The sequence below is a fragment of the Achroia grisella genome, unplaced genomic scaffold, assembly GCF_030625045.1.
Source record: "Achroia grisella isolate CSIRO2021 unplaced genomic scaffold, CSIRO_AGI_Agris_v1 utg109, whole genome shotgun sequence".
In the NCBI taxonomy this organism is placed as follows: Eukaryota; Metazoa; Arthropoda; class Insecta; order Lepidoptera; family Pyralidae; genus Achroia; species Achroia grisella.
This window is the reverse complement of record NW_026712573.1, coordinates 5,984,580-6,003,346: the sequence shown is the minus strand read 5'-3', so window position 1 is coordinate 6,003,346 and position 18,767 is coordinate 5,984,580. Positions and strand designations below refer to the sequence as shown.

The window sequence follows — 18,767 nt, the reverse complement described above, 5'->3', positions numbered from 1 at the left end:
CAGAAATCATCATGCCGACTGTTATAGTACATCACAGTGGATATTCACTTCCTCTGTGTGAACACTATTTGAGGACGTATGGTTTTATTGTACAATAATAATTAACTAATACTAGTCGTGACTTCTGTTGTTTTTTTGAGACAAAAGATAGTTCTAATATCTAGACGTAAATTTTCATTATATCATTATGCATATCACACAGAGTCACCTTTATCAAACTAAGCAAATCTCTAAATATTATATACTTAAGTATTTAATTCTTTTTTTATATATTATATTATATATAGTATTCATCTGGGTATTTTCTATATCTATACTTATAGAAAACACCCAGATGAATACTATCATAACATAATACAGAAATATTGCTGCTACATTGGTAAAAGAAATTATAATGAAATTATTATTAGTATTATTAGACATTATATTTTTCAGGAAAGGTCATCGGTAGCTATACGAATGGGGATCGTGAAGTTGTTTTTATTAGATTATAATAGCATAATCTCGATAGCAACGAATTATGTATTATATTAAATAAAAAACCAAATATGTAGTGATATATTTATATATTATATTATAGTATAGATGTATTTAATTTCTAGGCTCTTCGAGATTAAAACTAAACGTTGATTTCAAATTTATATTTTAGCGACTTCGGTAATATAAAACAAATAATAGAAATCCTATACAAGACTATTTACAAATTCTACATACACTAAACAAACTCTTTCGTGGGTTAATTTTCGTGTATCACATGATAATGTGATGCGCGTGATAACATTCATGCGTGTCCATTAGACTAAAACTAAGACCTCTCGGTTTTTACCCTTTAATCGCACTTGCATTTACTTCTTTAACTCACTTAATTGCCTTCAATCAAAATATCTCTAATCTATAGATATCAAAAAGATCTCATCAAAGATCATGCATAACATATGACTATTTTTTATCTTGTGATTTATATCCTCATGTGAGCGGTAGAAATCGTTGTTTCATATAATTATGGGGTAGAAATACTCCCTCAGATAAAACCAATTGTGAAATGAGCAGAAAGATATTGTTCAGAACACAAACAGAAAAGAACTGTTAAAGTTATGACCAACCAGGTAAGTACTTATCATAACGTGAATAATGAGCAATGCACGTTACCTATTATTACATTACTAATTAGTTCTTTAAACTAATTCCGTAATTATATAATAGTTAATATGAAACCATGATCGTTAGAGAACTCTTTTCTGCGCTACAAAAATACCAAAAATATCCGTTCATTAAATAGACTCTAATTATACTTATTAAAATGAAGCGATGATATTATACGAGAGGTCAACTTGATCAGATCAGAATACTTTTTCCAGAAATATTTTATTTCGTCCTATAAATGATCAGAATATACTCAGTTTTGACGTTATGATCTAAAAGCATTTTATTTTAAGTAACTATTCAAGTATACGAATTAAACTATATCATTAAAGTCTTCAGTGTCTCACCTAGTCATGGGTCTTATTGTCATCGCTACGCCTTCAGATAAACTATTATATTCACACATGTATTGTTTAATCTAACACGCAGCTTCTAGAATCAGGAATCCAGAAGACTCCCGAGTCTAGAAGTTATGTCAATTGACAGCTGTTAAAATTGTTAATTGGACATACTACCAATTATGATTTATGGAATGGTTATCAAACACTTCTAACATTTGAAAAGTCTAAATTGCTCGGCCAGCTATAGAGGTCAGCTATATTAAGAACTTCATAGGATTACGGAATTTAAAATAAGGACATTCGTAAAAGTAAACCTATAGCGCAAATTGTTAGGGTGAAGTGGTTATACATATCTACGGGTCTTTAGTTTGAGAACCAATAATCAATAGGGTAGTGATACTTTCGGAGGCTCCCTGGTAGATATAGTGTATAAACATGTGATTTCTCACTATATGGAGCGAAGAAAAATTCCAGACAGAAAGTTAAGAATGCTATTTCAGGATCGAATTGTCATATATGATCTATTGAACCCATGTGGCTGAGCTTTAATTTGTAGACACTGAAGAGTGTTCTTTATGATAATCTATCAAGAAAAATTTATGAAATTATGACTAATCTGTCCCTACAGATGCATCAGCTCTGGGTGGTCTTAGTTTCTCTAACAGAGGTATCGCCACACCTACTAGTTCCTCCCAAGCGGCGAGTCGCCTGCACGGATCGCAATCACATTCCTCTTCTCCAACTAGATCACCCTCTTCGAAGCCGAGATCTTCACCAGAACAAATAGTTCTGCCACCATCCTCATCAGAATCTAAATTTATTTCAGGCTCTACGCTGTAGGCTTTTATAAATGGCGGCTTCCGCGGTAATTCATAGTAATCGTCTTCGTAGTTGTTGTTGTCTACATCGAATTTCACCTGAAATATTCCATACATATTTTTCTTCTTAAGAAAATATTTAAGTGTGACGAACAGCGTAGTTTATCGGAGTAAATCTTATTCATGACAAAGGCGTACCTTAGCATAATAACCTACTAAAGTCCTACTGCAAGAGATGAATTTCTTCTTATAACTCGAGGATATACATAACATTATCATTGTATAACATAGTTAGTATTAAACATTATTTCGATTTTTTTTTACTAGTGCGATATCAACTTAGTCTCGCTAGTTGGCTTTTATAATTATCTGGATTAGAAAATATGAGTAGGCGACATATGTTTGTTTTATTTATGTACTCTGTTCACAATAAGAACAAAGTAAATTCCAGTAACAATAATTCTAATTCGTTCACTGCAGCAAATTGAGAAACTCCTTTTCAAATCGGTAAAGTAAGAAAACAGTCATTGTTATTAAAGATTGATTTCCTATCAAGAGATACCAACACTTACATGGTGTTTAGAAAGGGCTGGATCGCTGGCGCGTCGCTCACCAATATGCGAGGCTTCACACGCTGCAAACACTGACTCGTCATCTATTAAACAAAGAGGACCTAATCAATTATATCATGTGTGTTATATATAAACTAGCTGTGTCCGTAATTTCACCCACGTTAAGTTTATAGCCTATGTGTTCTGATGTATAAGCTGTATTATTGTATAGTTTCATTAAAATCAGTAAACAGTATAAATAAAAACTAAACAAACTGTATGTGACACGTAATGCTATGCATGCATGGTACTTAATAGTATACTGCAGCAGTGCAAAATGGCCGTAACTCAATAAAGAAAGTATTAATTTCTTAATAATTAAATTTAATATTGTTTTTTATTTATTTTTTGATAAAAAATAAATATCAAATAATATTACGGCAATAACGGCTAATAAGATGACTGGAATAATTGAAGGATTTCTGAGTGTATATTAAAAAACATTTTAGGTTTTTTTAAACGAGTAAACTTACGTTAGTTTACTCATTAGTTGTGTTATTGATGGTGGGATGTCATTTCAGAGTTCTGCGTAGTCTGATGGCAACTATCCGGAAATGTCACAGTATTGTGTTTCTAGAAAGCGAGTTCAGATCGGGTAAATACGGAGACGGTTACCGATGAAGAGTGCGAGTGCGTTAGACGCGTGATGCGCGTGCGCGTGTGACAGCGGCTGGTGCGCGTGCGCGTTCCAGAGTGCGCGCGCGAGCAGCGCAGCTGCGGGTGCATCGCGGGCCGCCGCCGCCGCAGCCAGCGCGCGCGCAGCCACGCCCGCTGCCACCGCGCCTTCTTCGCCCGCGCCAGCGCCGCACACGTTCACCAGCACGCCCGCCGCCGCGCACCGCACTTCCGCTTCCCCTGCACGTGCAAACCACCACTCACTAAAAATGGAATGGAAATGAAGGTTGGGCGGCAACCTCGGGGCAAACCCCTTTGTCCCGTTTTCCTGGATGTATCTGAGGAGTATTACAGGCATAACGATACATGGTGTCCGTGGCGCTCTTCAGGTTTGCCACTTACCACAAGATGAATCGTCAGCTTGGTTGCCATTCCAATTACATTACAAAAAAAATATTCCAGTATCCAAGTATTTTACTTTGTCAGCTGTATTTTGGTTGTAAATTGTATCACGGATATCATAGGGATATGATGATGATGCTCGTGTTGTTGTTCATATATGGGCGACTGTTACTCCTTACCATCAGGAAGTCAGCTAGTTTACCATTTATTTAATTAAAAAAAAAAACACAAAATTCACCAATAATCGGTCAGAAAGAGACCGAGAGAAGTAACAGCAAGGAATATCTTTAATTTGATATAGGGTACAACTGGATACAAATGGTTTACCGTGTTGTAAGAAAGGTACAAGTTTTTGCACTGCTCCCTCAAGGACGATCAGCTTGGCGGATCTAGTGCATCGTGATAAATTTCCGAGAGCACGCACAGCCTCGCATGCAGCCGAACCACTGCCGTCCAACCAGCGGCATGTAACTATTCAAAACAATAGTATCTAGAGTAATGGAAACAAACAAACCCTTTACTTGATGAAAGAACATCGTAGTTCTTCGGAATGGAAACGCATGAGAGGTACTTCGTATGTTACATGATGACGATGAATGTGGTTACCACTTACCATTTGCTTTTGTCTGATGCATGATTCAATTTAAATAATAATACACGTTTTAATTGAAGCTTAGCAAAGTACTTTGAGGAAAACCTTTTTATGTGGTTGATAAAGTCCTCCAATAAGAGTTTTCTTAGGTATTTTCTATGTAAAGGCTGCGATAAGCAAATTTTTATTACGTATATGTATATGGAATGTTATGCACATTTAGTTAGGCTCTTTCTTTTATGTTCTACTTGCTTCTTTGGTTTTCGCGTTCGATTTCTCTCTCTCTCTTTTTTTTTATATTTTTCCTTTTACTCAATCTTCCACTTCATGCATCAACCTATCCTATTTCACATGTATAGATATATTAAAATAGTATTTACCTCTACAGAGAGTATCGAGAATTTTATCTAACGGGTCCGCTGGCTCTGGTGGCTCGCGGTAGAAAGTGATGTTGTTGAGTGTTGCAAATGCTGCTGTCGCTAACTCTTCACGACGTTCTGACCAACTTGGACGTTCTCCTCTATCATGATCTAAATCCTGCAACTATATATTTAAATATGTTATATTCCATAGCTACATTCTTGGTGTAGCATATTAGGTAGGCTACTTTACTTCATAAGAAAAATGTCACGACATAATGCTATGCCGCTAGACGAAAACTGCGCATTATTGAGAAGAATCGAACATTAGAATCACAGTTATTTTTCTGTACTTTCTTCAAGATTGCGATAAGTGAAAGTATTATTTATGAGAAAGTATATCCATAATTGTTTCTTAGATAGTCACTATATACTTATAATATTGATCGTTTAACAAAATCCTTACCATGTCTAAAGCTGGTTTTTCGGCTAATTCAAGACAAGCCATCAAAGCTTTGATGGTTCTCTCTGCATGTGTCTCCGCCAGTCCCCGCCCTGCTCTCTCGGCCAAACACAAGTTGGCGACCACTCTAACAGTCTGCCATGAAAATTAGAAACCCTGCTATATTATGAGGTGATGTGAAGCTAGGTGAAGTACGCATTATATTAGGAATCGTCGACTACAGATAATAGATTAATGGAAGTGCCGTGGAAGATACAACTTAAAAACAAATGTTGGATTGACTCGGCCATGCAGATAGAATCAAGAATACAAGTTCAATTTGCTATAGTAACATATAAAAATATAATCGAATTGAATTTGTAATTAATTGAAAATATTTAGAAACTACAGTAAATGTACCTACATGATTTACGTATGTTTTTCTAACCTTAATTAGAACATCTTCATTTGAACCATCAGATCCGCTCAAATCGGTACCTGGAATTGAGTTTCGAAATTATTTTGCGATTAATTTATTTAGAGAACTACTATTCATACATATCCTCATGTATCAATCCTGGATGATGTAGTCAATAGTATTGTGATATTGTCAAAAATAGTTAAAAACACAAAATAATGTAGTTACTTACCCACTAGATGAAGGTCAGGATCCGTTACTGGATCCCGTGTTTCATATTCGTTACGTTTACTGTACGACTCCAGTATTGTGAGCAGGACATCAACTCCACCGTCCTCATTGTAAATCTATTTACATTAGTTTTAGATTATTGAACGGAATGCACAATATGTACTTAGATAAAAATGCTTATTTCTATCAGCCAAAAAATTTTTACACATTGCTGGCGAAAAGTTCCAACTTAATGATTTATCTATTTATTAATGGTATAAGTCTTACAATACTAACAGTCACTCAAAGGTAGTGATACAATTTTGAGATAAGTCCGACATTGTGCGCATTATTTTATAATTCAATTGTGTTATTTTATATATAAATGGCTACTCGCACCGACTTTGCACGGGTGGACATGTATTATATAATATTATACATTTCAACCTCCCTATTGAATCACTCCATCTATTGCCTAAAACTGCATTAAAATCCGTTGCGTAGTTTAGTTTAAATCTAGGCAAACAGACAGCGGAAGCGACTTAATTTTATGTTATGTAAAGATTTATTGTACAATAAAGTATTATGGCACGGCTGCGGCACTAACGTTGAGCCTGGCGTGGTGGTCGGCTGCGGCCATGTTCCCGAGCGTGTACGCCAGGCGCACGGCGAGAGGAGCACGAACAGCACACGCGGCTAGCGCCCGCAGCAGAGCGCGCGCAGCGTGCGGACACGCGCACAACCAAGCACAGCATGACTCCTCGCCCGACACCACGCTACCGCACACGACAAACGACTCACGCACCACAAACGCATACTTTTAAAGGCGATACAAAGGTGCTTTTCTAAGAATATACTGTGTAATGAAATTAGACATGAATTATGAAAACCTCGTGATCATTCATGTCTAATTTCATTAAGATCCTTTAGGTTGTTTACTCGTGAAAATTAATAAATAGAGAAACAAACTTTCGTACATATTATATTATTATAAATGCGAAAGTTTGTATGGATGGCATTGGATGGATATTTGTTACTATGTCACCCAAGATCTACTAAACAGATTTTGTTGAAACTTTACAGTAACATGCAAATGCAGACACATGGGCTCTAATATTATGTAAATTGGGCAAAATGTAATGATTAAAATATAAAGTAATTGTGATGTAGACGAAGTTCCACGGGTCAACCGGTCAAGGGTTATACATTAGCTGACCCGGGCAATTTAGCAGGAAAAATAATCGGCACCTGAGACACCGCGCCACGTTGGTGAGCACGTCGCGATCCGTGTGGAGCTGCAGCGCTGCGAGCAACTCCGCGAGCGCGCCACTAGACACGAACGTGCGCACGTGTTCCTCCCCGGCGCCCGCTAAATTTCGCAGAGCTCCAGTTAGCTGGTACAGTGCGTGGGTGGACTGCTCCGCTACGGCTCTAGGGTTTTCTGCTTTCTATAAATAAATGCGTTAAGTATATTATACAATAAAAAAAAATTATATAAAAGATACAAAAATCATTAAATTAAAATTTTGTTAGTATCTGCAATACTTGGGAACAAATTTTTTAATTATGTTTTTATTTTTTATCGAGTTTTTTTTATTCTCTCTAAAATTAGGGTAAGGTTACTTTAATTATATAAGCCTATTGGCCTTATCCGCCTATCGGCGGATTGGTGGATATCTGATTATAGAGCAAAGACATAATTATAGAGTTATTGATAATTTACAAATCTTAAATGTATCTTTGGAAAATTATATCAGCGGAATAAAAATTAAATTTTAAAAGAAGTTGAAACAGCGCGCTATTATGCATGGAAGAGAGATCACAAAAAACAATCACGCATGATTGCACGCGCTGGTTTTCCCGCACTAAATCCGGCGCGCTGCATTTCCTGCCCTAAATCGTGTACGCTCCTGATCGTGCGTGAAAGAATGTGTCGTGTAAACGTAGCTATTGAATAACATACGGCCGTGTTGAGTATCTTGAGATGCAGGGCGGCGAGGTGTAGGGCGCCGGCGCGGTGCGCGAGCGAGCACAGCCGCGGCTCCAGCGCCAGGAACCGCAGCGCGCCCGCACCGTATACGCAGCACTCGCCCTCCGACACGGGGTCCGCGCGCCCGCATCCTTCCACCACCAGCTCTACGGTATATTTTATGAATGATGATAAAATGATGGTCCCGTCTGCGCTGCTTAACGGAATACTGGTGATTAATGATAATTCATCATTATAAAGTAGTTAAATTGATTAATTTACCCGACTTCATGCTTACTTAGAACCATCGCCGCCAGCGCATATGTACAAATTGTGTGGAACATATCTGGCCAAAAATACTTACAATAAAAAATATTACATTTCAATTTGGAATCTGCTGATTCTATGCTATCGCGCTAGATGAAGATACCTCTTAGTACCATGTTATATTTTAAAAGATGACTTAGAGCATTGCTCATTAAGGACATACTTCTAGATGTGTCCGGTTAATTGAAAATACAAATGTTAAACTAATGAAAGGAACAATGTAAGCTTACCCAACAGATTAGTATTTCTAAAGAAGTGATCATTTTTGTCATTTCTTGCTATCTTGAAGACTAATTTACAGGCAGCTGCTAGGTGTGCTCCGGTGACGCGCATCTAAAAGTATTTAACATCATCATCCTACCTTGATTACATTAATTTGAGGTTCTACATAATATTCTATCCAGCTATTTGTTATATATTATAGCTATGTTATATCTATATTATCTCTTTGGGCATGCAACATAGTTTAACAAGGTACTTTGTAAAGTAATCTGCGTGGGTACATCAGTTTCACTTTTCATTTCAGCCGCCAAGCAGCTTGCTCCAAAGGTTGTCTTACGATTGTAAGTCGAGAGAAAGTAATTAAATTAGAGCATAAGAGACGTAACATTTTAGATCTGCGAATGGCAACGCAAACAGTATCACGAGCGTCACATGATAATGTGCCATCCGTCCTGTATATAGGCGATCGTTAGAACTTACCATGATGTGATCAGTCAGCTTATTTGTTATTCCAATTACATAAAAAACAAAAAAAATTGCTTATGACTGTAGTGTTTATGATCCATATAATGTACATGCCATAATTTTCTATTAATGGTTAAGAAAGCCTTCGGGTTCCACTTACTGTCAACATAGCTCTGGCAATAGCCACTAGCACCCTTTCATCGTCGCTGTCTATATGCGTGTATAACGAACGCAGCACCATGTCACGAAGAGTACTGGACGGAATATTCCTCTGTATGTTGTTCTGCAGCGCATCCATCAATTGTAAAATGCGATCTACATCACGAGTACGCTCCGATAGCACTTCAGCTAATTCTAGGACGGTTAAGCTAAAAAAATGCATACATATGTTACTTATATTGATTACTTATTGGGTTTGTCCCATTTTTGTACTATTTGTTAGAAATGTCTACAAATAAAACGTGTATGACAAATAGACTGAATACTGATAATGCCAATGTAAATCTATAATATTAATAAAATAAAATAAATTATATATGTTAATTACAATTTATTATATTCACAGGTTACTAACCCTCTGCATTTAATAAATTGTAGCTAGGAAATATAGCACACATTAGCTTTCCAAACAATAAAAAACCGCATCAAAATTGTTTTATTCGTTTAGGAGCTACGATACCACAGACAGATACACAGACAAGTCAAATTTATAACACCCCTCTATTATTAGTTCATTATTAGGCATCCACGACGTAAGAACCTCATGAAAAATAATAAAAAACTTTACTCAGTTATTATGATATCGTGATATTTGGTAGTTTATATTCACATACCTACTTCGACTAAAGTTGTAAAGTTACATAACAGATTTTTAGAAGGGAAACATTTTTGTCATAGCATTTTTACCAGCCAGCCTAGAATTCTGACCCAATATTCTCATCTGAATTTGCATTCATTACAAATGGGTAAAATAAATAGTTTTAATTGAAAAAAGTTAAAGATTATTTCTATTCTATTCACACAAGAATCTAATATACCTGTCGAAATCCCCAGTCGATGTGTTCGGCAGCTGTACAGCCAATTGTTTGACTGGAATATCTCCAAGTGCCTGGTTAGTACTGACGTCGTACGATTGGGATTTACTTCCAGCGAATTGCCTCCGTTTAATGCCCGCATCGGGACTTAGAGCTAATAAAAATTACAAACTATTTCAATCCTAAAATAAAATAGTTTTAAGATAGATCTGTACAGTGGTAAATTGTTTTTTTTTCATCAAAGGATAGAAAGCAAAGAAGAATTACATCAGATCTTCAAAAACTCTCCTGGAATATGTGATATCAATTAATTCAAGAGGACACATAGTAAATATTGACGTTAGTGATCTCAATTTTTCTCAGCAGCCATATTTATTAAATAAATATCATTTTCAATATGTATTTAGTTTGGTTACCCTAATTCAATAGAGTGGTACATTCATTACATCACATATTGACATTTTTATTTTAGTCTGTATATAGATAGATCGCATTCAGTCCACTCAAGTACGTATTAAGGACTTCATGAAGTAAGTTATTCTTACATTTGCAATAATCTCCATATTCGGCAACAGAACTATCGCCGTCGGCGCTTCCTAATGGTCTGATAACTGATATCGCATGTGCTAATTCCTGATCTGTTTTGAACTCTGAAATTATAAGTATAAGTCATCAGAACATATAACCTAGTGAGCGCTTTTTTAATTTGTAATGAAATTACATAGTACAGAGAATTGATACTCAGTTTTTTAGAATAGTAATACTGAGGGGTATCACATGGCGACGTCAAATGCTATTCGTTTATATTGGCGACAAATGCCACTTGACATCTGGTGGGCTGTCAGCTTGTTTACCATTCTTGTGATGAATCTGCGTTCCGAATGAGTGGTAGAATAAAAAATATTACTGTTCAAAAGTATGTGCTTATTTATATTATGTTTATTTGAATAAAGATTCGTTCCAAATACGTTTAAAAATATAATAAAATGTCGGCCACTCTGCCTTCTCGCCAAGAAATTTATTACAATTTGTTTGTGTGTAACATAGAATATAATGGAGATACCATCAGTTTGGCCTGTAGTGTTCCTGCGATGTAGCGGTTTGCTTTTACCGCTTAGATGGGGCAGTTTAGTAAACCCGCCCCAAACATCCGTAGATCGGTCTTGCACTAGTCGTGTAGGGTTTCGGATCTAAAAGTTATAAGAATATTTTATAAATGACCACTTTAATCATGGTTACAAATTCCATAGGCAGACTAAACATACAGAAAATCTACGTTTGGACATTACAACCTAGACAAAATGCGGAATGGCAACCGTTTTGGTTGTAGCTGTATTTACTAATTCATTAATTATGGAATTATAATTATTTCAATAATGTTACTGTTCATTTGAAGTATCTAGCTAGTAGTAAAAGAAGAGTGTCCAATGTATATATAATAGACAAACTGTAAACTGTACGTGTAAAATAAATATGTTTCTTTCTTTCTATAAGTACATATAAAAAGACAGCAAAACAGAAGCAACTAAGAAGGTACGTGTTCAATTCTCAACTGTCGAAATACACTATAAACTTATTGGGCTATTTTGTATGAATTTCCGTAGAAACTTATACTTTACATAATAATAAAGTAATAAAAAAAAGTTAATCATAAATCTTCAAAGTAACTTGCAAGGATTATTAGACATATTATAAAAAGAGACTCCATCCAGATATAACACTTACGGCTGGTTTCCTCCTTGTATTGGTCTGTGGTTCAGTTAGGAGCACACCATTCAAGCTGTCTTCGTCAAGTTTGGAGACTTGAGCGCCGAGTATAGCTGCCGTCAAGTCTTCATTGCTTTCTGACAGACTCAAATACTTTAGGCTACATGGAAACAAAAAAAATAACTATATGAATTTTAGTTTGTCATCTCCATATAAGTCATTTTGACAGTACAACAGTACACAAACCTCTTAATTAACTCGTACTAAAATATAGTACGTTCAGAATTCCAAAATAAGAAAGCGTACTAGATATACCTAAATCTACTACCCGACTACAACTAAATAAACACGGAGTTTATTTAGAGTTAAAAATAGTAAATAAAAAAAAATATAATTACTACCTATGCTCACGTATAATAACAGCTGACTACTAGTCAATTTTAATATTTTCTTGTGACTTGTTGATTAGATATTTTTTTCTTATTTAAAATCTTACCGTGTAATTTATGCACTAGCATCTACCAATTAATTTGGTCCATTAAATCTATTAACAGAGATTTATAGACAGCAAGGTATTCAAACGTGTCGGATGAGATTGTTAGTAATGTGTGTTAATGAATCCATTGCTGGCAATGTAACCTGACATTGCCAGCAATGGATTCATTCACCTCCACGTGATTCCCCCTGGAAACAATCGTGATAAGTTCCTGGTGCATTTGTTGTGACGGTCTAACTGACCTAATGCTTATCTTATTATCCACCACTAGTCACAGCGTAAACCGTTAGCCCAGGCGGTTGGTCTTTCCATTAGCATCCATAAGAAAAACTTATTCCGATGTGATCCTACAAGAAACAATAAAAGTTAACACGTCCATCGTCAAATAGCCACTTGACATATATGGTCCTATTCATTTATATGGGCCACAGATGCCATTTACCATTAGGTGTGCTTGTAACTTCTTTGCATCATAAAAAAATGACATACTCAAAAGCACTAGGCGGTCGAGGGTCACGCTTGCGTGCACGATCCGCGAAAAGCGTGCGTTGTGGTTCACGCGGCGTGAAAGGGCGCCGCGTGCGCAGCGGTCGTAGCGCTCCTCCCGCCCCACTCGTTGTACTACTCATCTCTGAAACAAGTGGTTTACTTCAACATCAAGTTTTATAGAGATATACATCCTACAAAGTCGTCTGCTTTGGCACCTCTGTTTCACCTATTTCAGCCGTCAAGCAGCTTTGTAAGCTGTCATTAGGTATTATCGTGAGAGATATTTACATATACTACATACATATATTATATTTACATATGTTTTACATATATATAATTATTAGTATACAAAAAATATAAACGATAACATTTTAAGACACAGTTTAAATCTTTATTTTTATATATAAAATAATACAAATTATAAAAATGTACCAGTGCAGTGATTGGTTTTTTAACTTAGGGAGATTTTCCCTAAGTTAAAGTCTCATGAGACTCTCCCCGGGGTAGGTAGACGGGTACTGCCTGACTCATAGTGGCTAAAAACCCCAATGTGTTCCTTCTCTTAACCTTTTGTCAGAGTTGCGGCAATGCGCAAGCACTATCCAGACCGCTTCTCATTATTGTAGCCATGCTATTCATGTATATTATATATAAGGGAAGATTAGTATTTAGATAGTTGATAATAATAATTATAGATTTAATCTACCTAATTATACATCTAGAAAAAATAAAATTGCTACTATCACGACTCTATGTAGGTAAAGCAGCTACCAAAAATATAATAACAAGTTAGTTTATTCGAAATTACATTCTTTTCTATGTTATATAGAATAAAAACCATGTTAATTTGGTAAACATCATGAGTCAATCCACCTCTAACTGTGTATAAATATTTAAATACATAGTACGTACCTAAACGAAGACGACTATAACGGTGAAAATAAATCGAATACTTACTTAATTTTAATAGGGATACAGTTGAAATCAATTTGCTACTATTACAGTGTTACCGAGGTGTATTCACCTTGGTTGCTAAGTAGGTAAGTTTTGGCTCTACGACCTCGGTTCAATCACCGCTAGAAGAAACGCCCTCAAACTTATTCAGGACGCTATAATAAAATCGTTATTTGGCAGGTAAGCGTTGTATTTGTAACAAAGGGAAATGTGATTTCTACAAAGAGTTAGGTTATAATGAGTTAAGTACCTATTTAGGTCTTTTCATGCGTGTTTGATTCTTAGGGTGTACTGTTATGATGACACGCAATATATTGCCTATTTATTGTTATAGAACTATAGAGAAATTATACCTACATTATTATAAATATAACATGTATATTCAAAACTAAAAAGGAAACTACCAGTGTCTATCTCTATTGAAACGAGACGGAAAAATGTACGTTGGGTTATCTGTATTTTGTAAATGGACATTACAAAATACAGATACTGGGTCCGTAATGCGCTTGTCAAATCTATTTCTTTAATTTTCCTCTATAACTAATATGAACTTAATATTCCTCTACAACCTACATTACATATGAATGCCGTTATAAGAGCAGAGAAAGGCCAAAAAAGAGATGATGGACTGAGTGAAGAAGATGTGACAAGACACGTAATAAACGACATGAGTGAAATGTAGATAAAAACATATTACGCAGACACCAAACAACTGATAAATTATAAAGAAAAAGGAAGTGATAATTATATTTTATATATGCTCGTTGAACACAGATCATTTATATTTTACTTTTAAAATGTTTCTAATTAAAAAGAAAATTATTTTAAACCACGATTGATAATAATAGGATTCTTAAGATAAAAAAGGCAAATGTAAGGAAATAAATTCGCGTGACTTGGGTTAGTTAGTCGCCTTTGATATTCAGTATATGTACGAATATGTTATACGACGTCGCTGCTATATCGTGCCAAATTATTGACTCTCCATATTTTTAGTGTGGATTTATTTCCATAAAAATAATGTTACTAAGGACTAAACTCAGTAAACTTATTAACTAAATGTTGTTTGAAAACCCAGGGAAATATTTCGAATATATCTATTCATAACGTCGTTAACGTCGCCAATTGTACATTTATTTTAGATAGTGCAATAAAGGATAAATAAATATAGGATAAATCCTTACCTCCATATATAGCAGCTCGTGCTTCGCTAATGATCTCTGCAGAGGTTTTGCGACGTGGTGGCGCGTAGAATGGTGCGCCGACGCCGCGTCTAGTGCCTCTATCGCTCATTGCCTACACGGAAAAAAATCGCAATGTTAAAGACAAAGATATTAATAATAATAATGATTTAGTAATAATAATATAATAAACAGGATAATTCATACAATGCCAACTAGTCTTAAGCCAAATAGAGCTTGTGTTAAGGGTAGAACACCAAACTAATAAAACCGCTATACCTACCACTGAGCCTGTCGTCGTATTCTAATGTTCTTATTAGTTTATTGTCGTCATAATAAAACTGCTATGTTATTGATTTATTAATATTCATTTATAGCTGCCCAAAAATATTGCAATCTAATAACTAACTTAATTTTTACATGAAACTAGCCGTTGCCCGCTTCTTCAAGAGCTTTTTTTAGATAAAAGTAACAGACAGACAGATCGACATACACATGTTCAAATTCATAATGTTAGTATGGATTGAACGATTTCCTAATAACAATTTTATAGTCTATTAATATCGTAGATGTAGAATAGTTTAGACTAACGAAATGGAAAAAAATCATTAGCATTGGCCTAGTTTCAGTGAGTAATTGTCACGCACATTAAAACTGATAAAAAGTTTAGTTCTAATAAATTTTTATTTCATTCATGTACAAAATACACATTAAACATTATTATAATTTATATGTATAATCATTATATATTTGTATCATCACTATACAATAATAATCACCATCACCAGCCATTAGCGTCCTGAAGATGGATTGCGAAATGAAGACGTAGTATCGTATCCGGAATTGTTTTCGTCACGCGATGTTCGTGTAAAAATTGCTTTCGTAACTTCGTACAGAAAAGATATTGTTGCCCGTTAATTAATTTTGCCTTGAATTGTTTCAAAAATCGTTTATATCTATTAACATATTCGCGCTAATGTTATGAATGCGAAAGTTTGTCTCTCTATTTATTACTTTTTCACTAGTAAACAACATAAAGGATCGTAAAGAAATTAGACATAAATGATAGATCACGAGGTTCTCATGATTCATGTGTAATTTCATTATACAGAAAATGTTGTCTCAAAAAATATTCTGGGAGGTGTAAATAGGCGATGATATTCTACACAAATTTTCATCTCCTATATGACCGATCAATCTCAGCTCAGGTAACAGCTAATATTATAATCAAATTGTATATACTGTTATTAGATTATATTCTTATTATTCTTAGTCTTATAAAATATTCATTATAATTTATAAAGAATCACTTTAATTTTTGTTATAAACTTACGTAGTATTTAGAATATATCTTTTTTAATTCTGAGTATATTGGAATCAAACGTGCATGAAATATTACGGAATTGTCGAAAAATTACATCAGTGAAAACCATATTTAAAATGGTTAACGTGTTTCTGAGATTAGCTTGCACAGATCGACAAATTTTATTTTGTAAGTAAGGCATGTAATATTTTTTTTAATATTAAAGTACTCATTTATAGTATCAAATAAATTATTTTATGTTATAATTTTGATAGTTGTTATAAATAAAACAATAAACACATAATACATTTTTAGTTTTCGCGATAATTATTGCAAGAGCTAGCTATAAATGTTATACTAATTACAAACCTTATGAAAGTTTCATGAAAAACATTGTAAAAAACACACAGGATAATATAGTTCGTAAAATTAATTGAACATCAAAACGTCTAATTTATCAAGAACTTAATCTGGTAGTCCGCTAAAATGTGTAGTCAACCTAATTCGCAGAAATAGGTAAACAGTTTTCACCGTAGGGAAACCGTAGCAACGCGTAGCGCAAACAACGTCTACAAGTGCGGAAAAATCCGACCGCGCGTTTCGTAGGTCGTAGTGTACTGCCGTGCCCGCGCCACACTATGAAACTATGATACAGGCTATGCCCGCCCGCCCGTCGTAGCACGCGTAGCGTTTACAATGTAATGGCTCGAATACTACGACTATGTTCGATATTTCTTTTAAATGTTGTAATTCAATTGTGTTTCAACTGTATTATATGCGTATTCTAATTAGAAATATATTGAAATTAATATAAACAAAAACAAAACATATGAAACTTCCTCCTTTTTTAAGTCAGTTCCAAAATACTTATAATTTATAGATTTTTTGGACCTACTGTGTAATGTAAATAATTGTACAATCTCTTCATTACGTGTATTTAATAGAAGGTGCATTTATGTTCGAGCTCTACTTAGTTTAGGACTAGATAACGCTGTGTTAATATGCAATGTAAATTGTGTCATAATAAAGTTAATTAATTTCCCAGTACTAGTTGTTTATCATAGCTGGTACAGTCTGTTTTACAGTACCTACATTACATACCTGTAAAAACTTGTTCACCTCACACAGTCAGCCTAAAGGCTTAGAGTCTTTTATCGTTCGTTATCTATCTTGTACCTTTTATCACTTTGAACATACCGATGTAATAGTTAATATTGATATTTTCACGGTCGTTGATCGTTCATGGTCCCTGATAACTTTTAATTAATAATCTCAAGTACTGCTTTAGCTATTGACATTACATTTTCGCTTTCTTTGTTATCATTGGCTTGACAAATACCCGGTTGTTTCAGGTTAAGTTTTTCTATCGCGACAAGCTTGTATTCACATAAACTGTCTAATATTGTTATAACTTGTTAGTAAAAGTTTTCAAGGAAAAATTAACTTATTCTCTGCCGCATTACAATTTTTTTTACTTCCAAACAAAACAGAGCTTACATAATGAATTAATCATTATATAAGGTCTGTTTTGTTTGGAAAAACTATAAAACGTAATTATAGATTTTTTTGTAAAGACTGATCTAAATGAATCATAAATCCAAATACTTGTACGAGTGTAACGCGATTCAATCCCGCATTATATATTGAATCCGAAATATTTAGAAAGTGATGCAATTTACTCATCCTTTACACCACCAAGTTCAGCAATATGGGAGCATATTGTATCCTAAGAAACAGATTTAATGGCACCTATTATTATATTATTATAATTATTATAACAATTTACAATTATCGTCCTTATATTAGTTTAATACAGGCAGGTACACCATAAATCGATGGTCGGATACCTGTTTCGGCATAGTTGCCGTAGCTACGTAACTTTCGCACGCGATCAAGATGTTACAAGGAGATTAGTAAATAAGTAATTTAACTGAAAAGAGGAGATATAATGTACCTACATATATATTATTTCATTGAATGAATATCCAGTACGACACTGCCGCTATTGCGGAGATCAGTGAAAATTTAAAGGATAAAAGTAAGGTCAGGTGTCAGATTCTCGTGGAATTAGGCCAACGATATCTAGATACGAGTATGTAATACTGGTAATACTATCTAATCTGAGAAAGCAGCTACCTAGTGACTCCATGTAGTAATTAAGATAATACAATAATCCCACAACCCAGACTAGAATTTGCATATTATAAGGGTTTCTGGATGGTTAAAAAATACATTGCAATCATGCATTGTAAATTGGAACCGGTAGGTATTTAATACCACCCTACGACGACAAGTGTCAGAGACACTTTTTGCAGAGAGTCGGAAAATACTAGTCTCTAAGTATCGCATGTTTTATAGTAGGTACGTGTAGGTAAGTAACGTGGAGTCTCCTATCTACGAAGAACAGTGAACCATAGAATGCTGCTATTCTATGACGAGACACAAATTCGTCACAAATTAAATAATAACCAGCCAGGCACTGATTTAATTCTTATATATGTTTTTATTCTACCTAGGAATTGATAAAAACATCATCATTTACCTTATTAGTGTGCTTTAAACAACATTTCTTGGAAGTTATTTGGTAAGTACATCCTAGTTTGTAAAAATGTATATTGATGTTGGTACTTAATTCTCCATATGTAGGCAAAAATACTAAACGATTACAG

General features: G+C 34.7%; 1 protein-coding gene across 1 annotated transcript; it reads right to left on the bottom strand.

The window, feature by feature from the left end:
* Positions 1 to 2,095: 2,095 nt before the first annotated feature.
* Positions 2,096 to 18,723, bottom strand: LOC131846973 (armadillo repeat-containing protein 2). The gene is made up of 20 exons (XM_059196398.1): positions 18,641 to 18,723; positions 14,799 to 14,910; positions 12,661 to 12,802; positions 11,694 to 11,835; positions 11,032 to 11,158; positions 10,514 to 10,618; positions 9,972 to 10,122; positions 9,095 to 9,302; positions 8,478 to 8,580; positions 7,915 to 8,087; positions 7,200 to 7,399; positions 6,559 to 6,727; positions 5,974 to 6,088; positions 5,772 to 5,821; positions 5,348 to 5,479; positions 4,903 to 5,065; positions 4,258 to 4,401; positions 3,529 to 3,768; positions 2,875 to 2,957; positions 2,096 to 2,401 (listed from the first exon to the last, which is right to left on the bottom strand). Exons 2-20 carry the CDS (start codon positions 14,905 to 14,907, stop codon positions 2,096 to 2,098), a joined length of 2,862 nt encoding a protein of 953 aa, XP_059052381.1. The 5' UTR covers positions 14,908 to 14,910; positions 18,641 to 18,723.
* Positions 18,724 to 18,767: the final 44 nt, after the last annotated feature.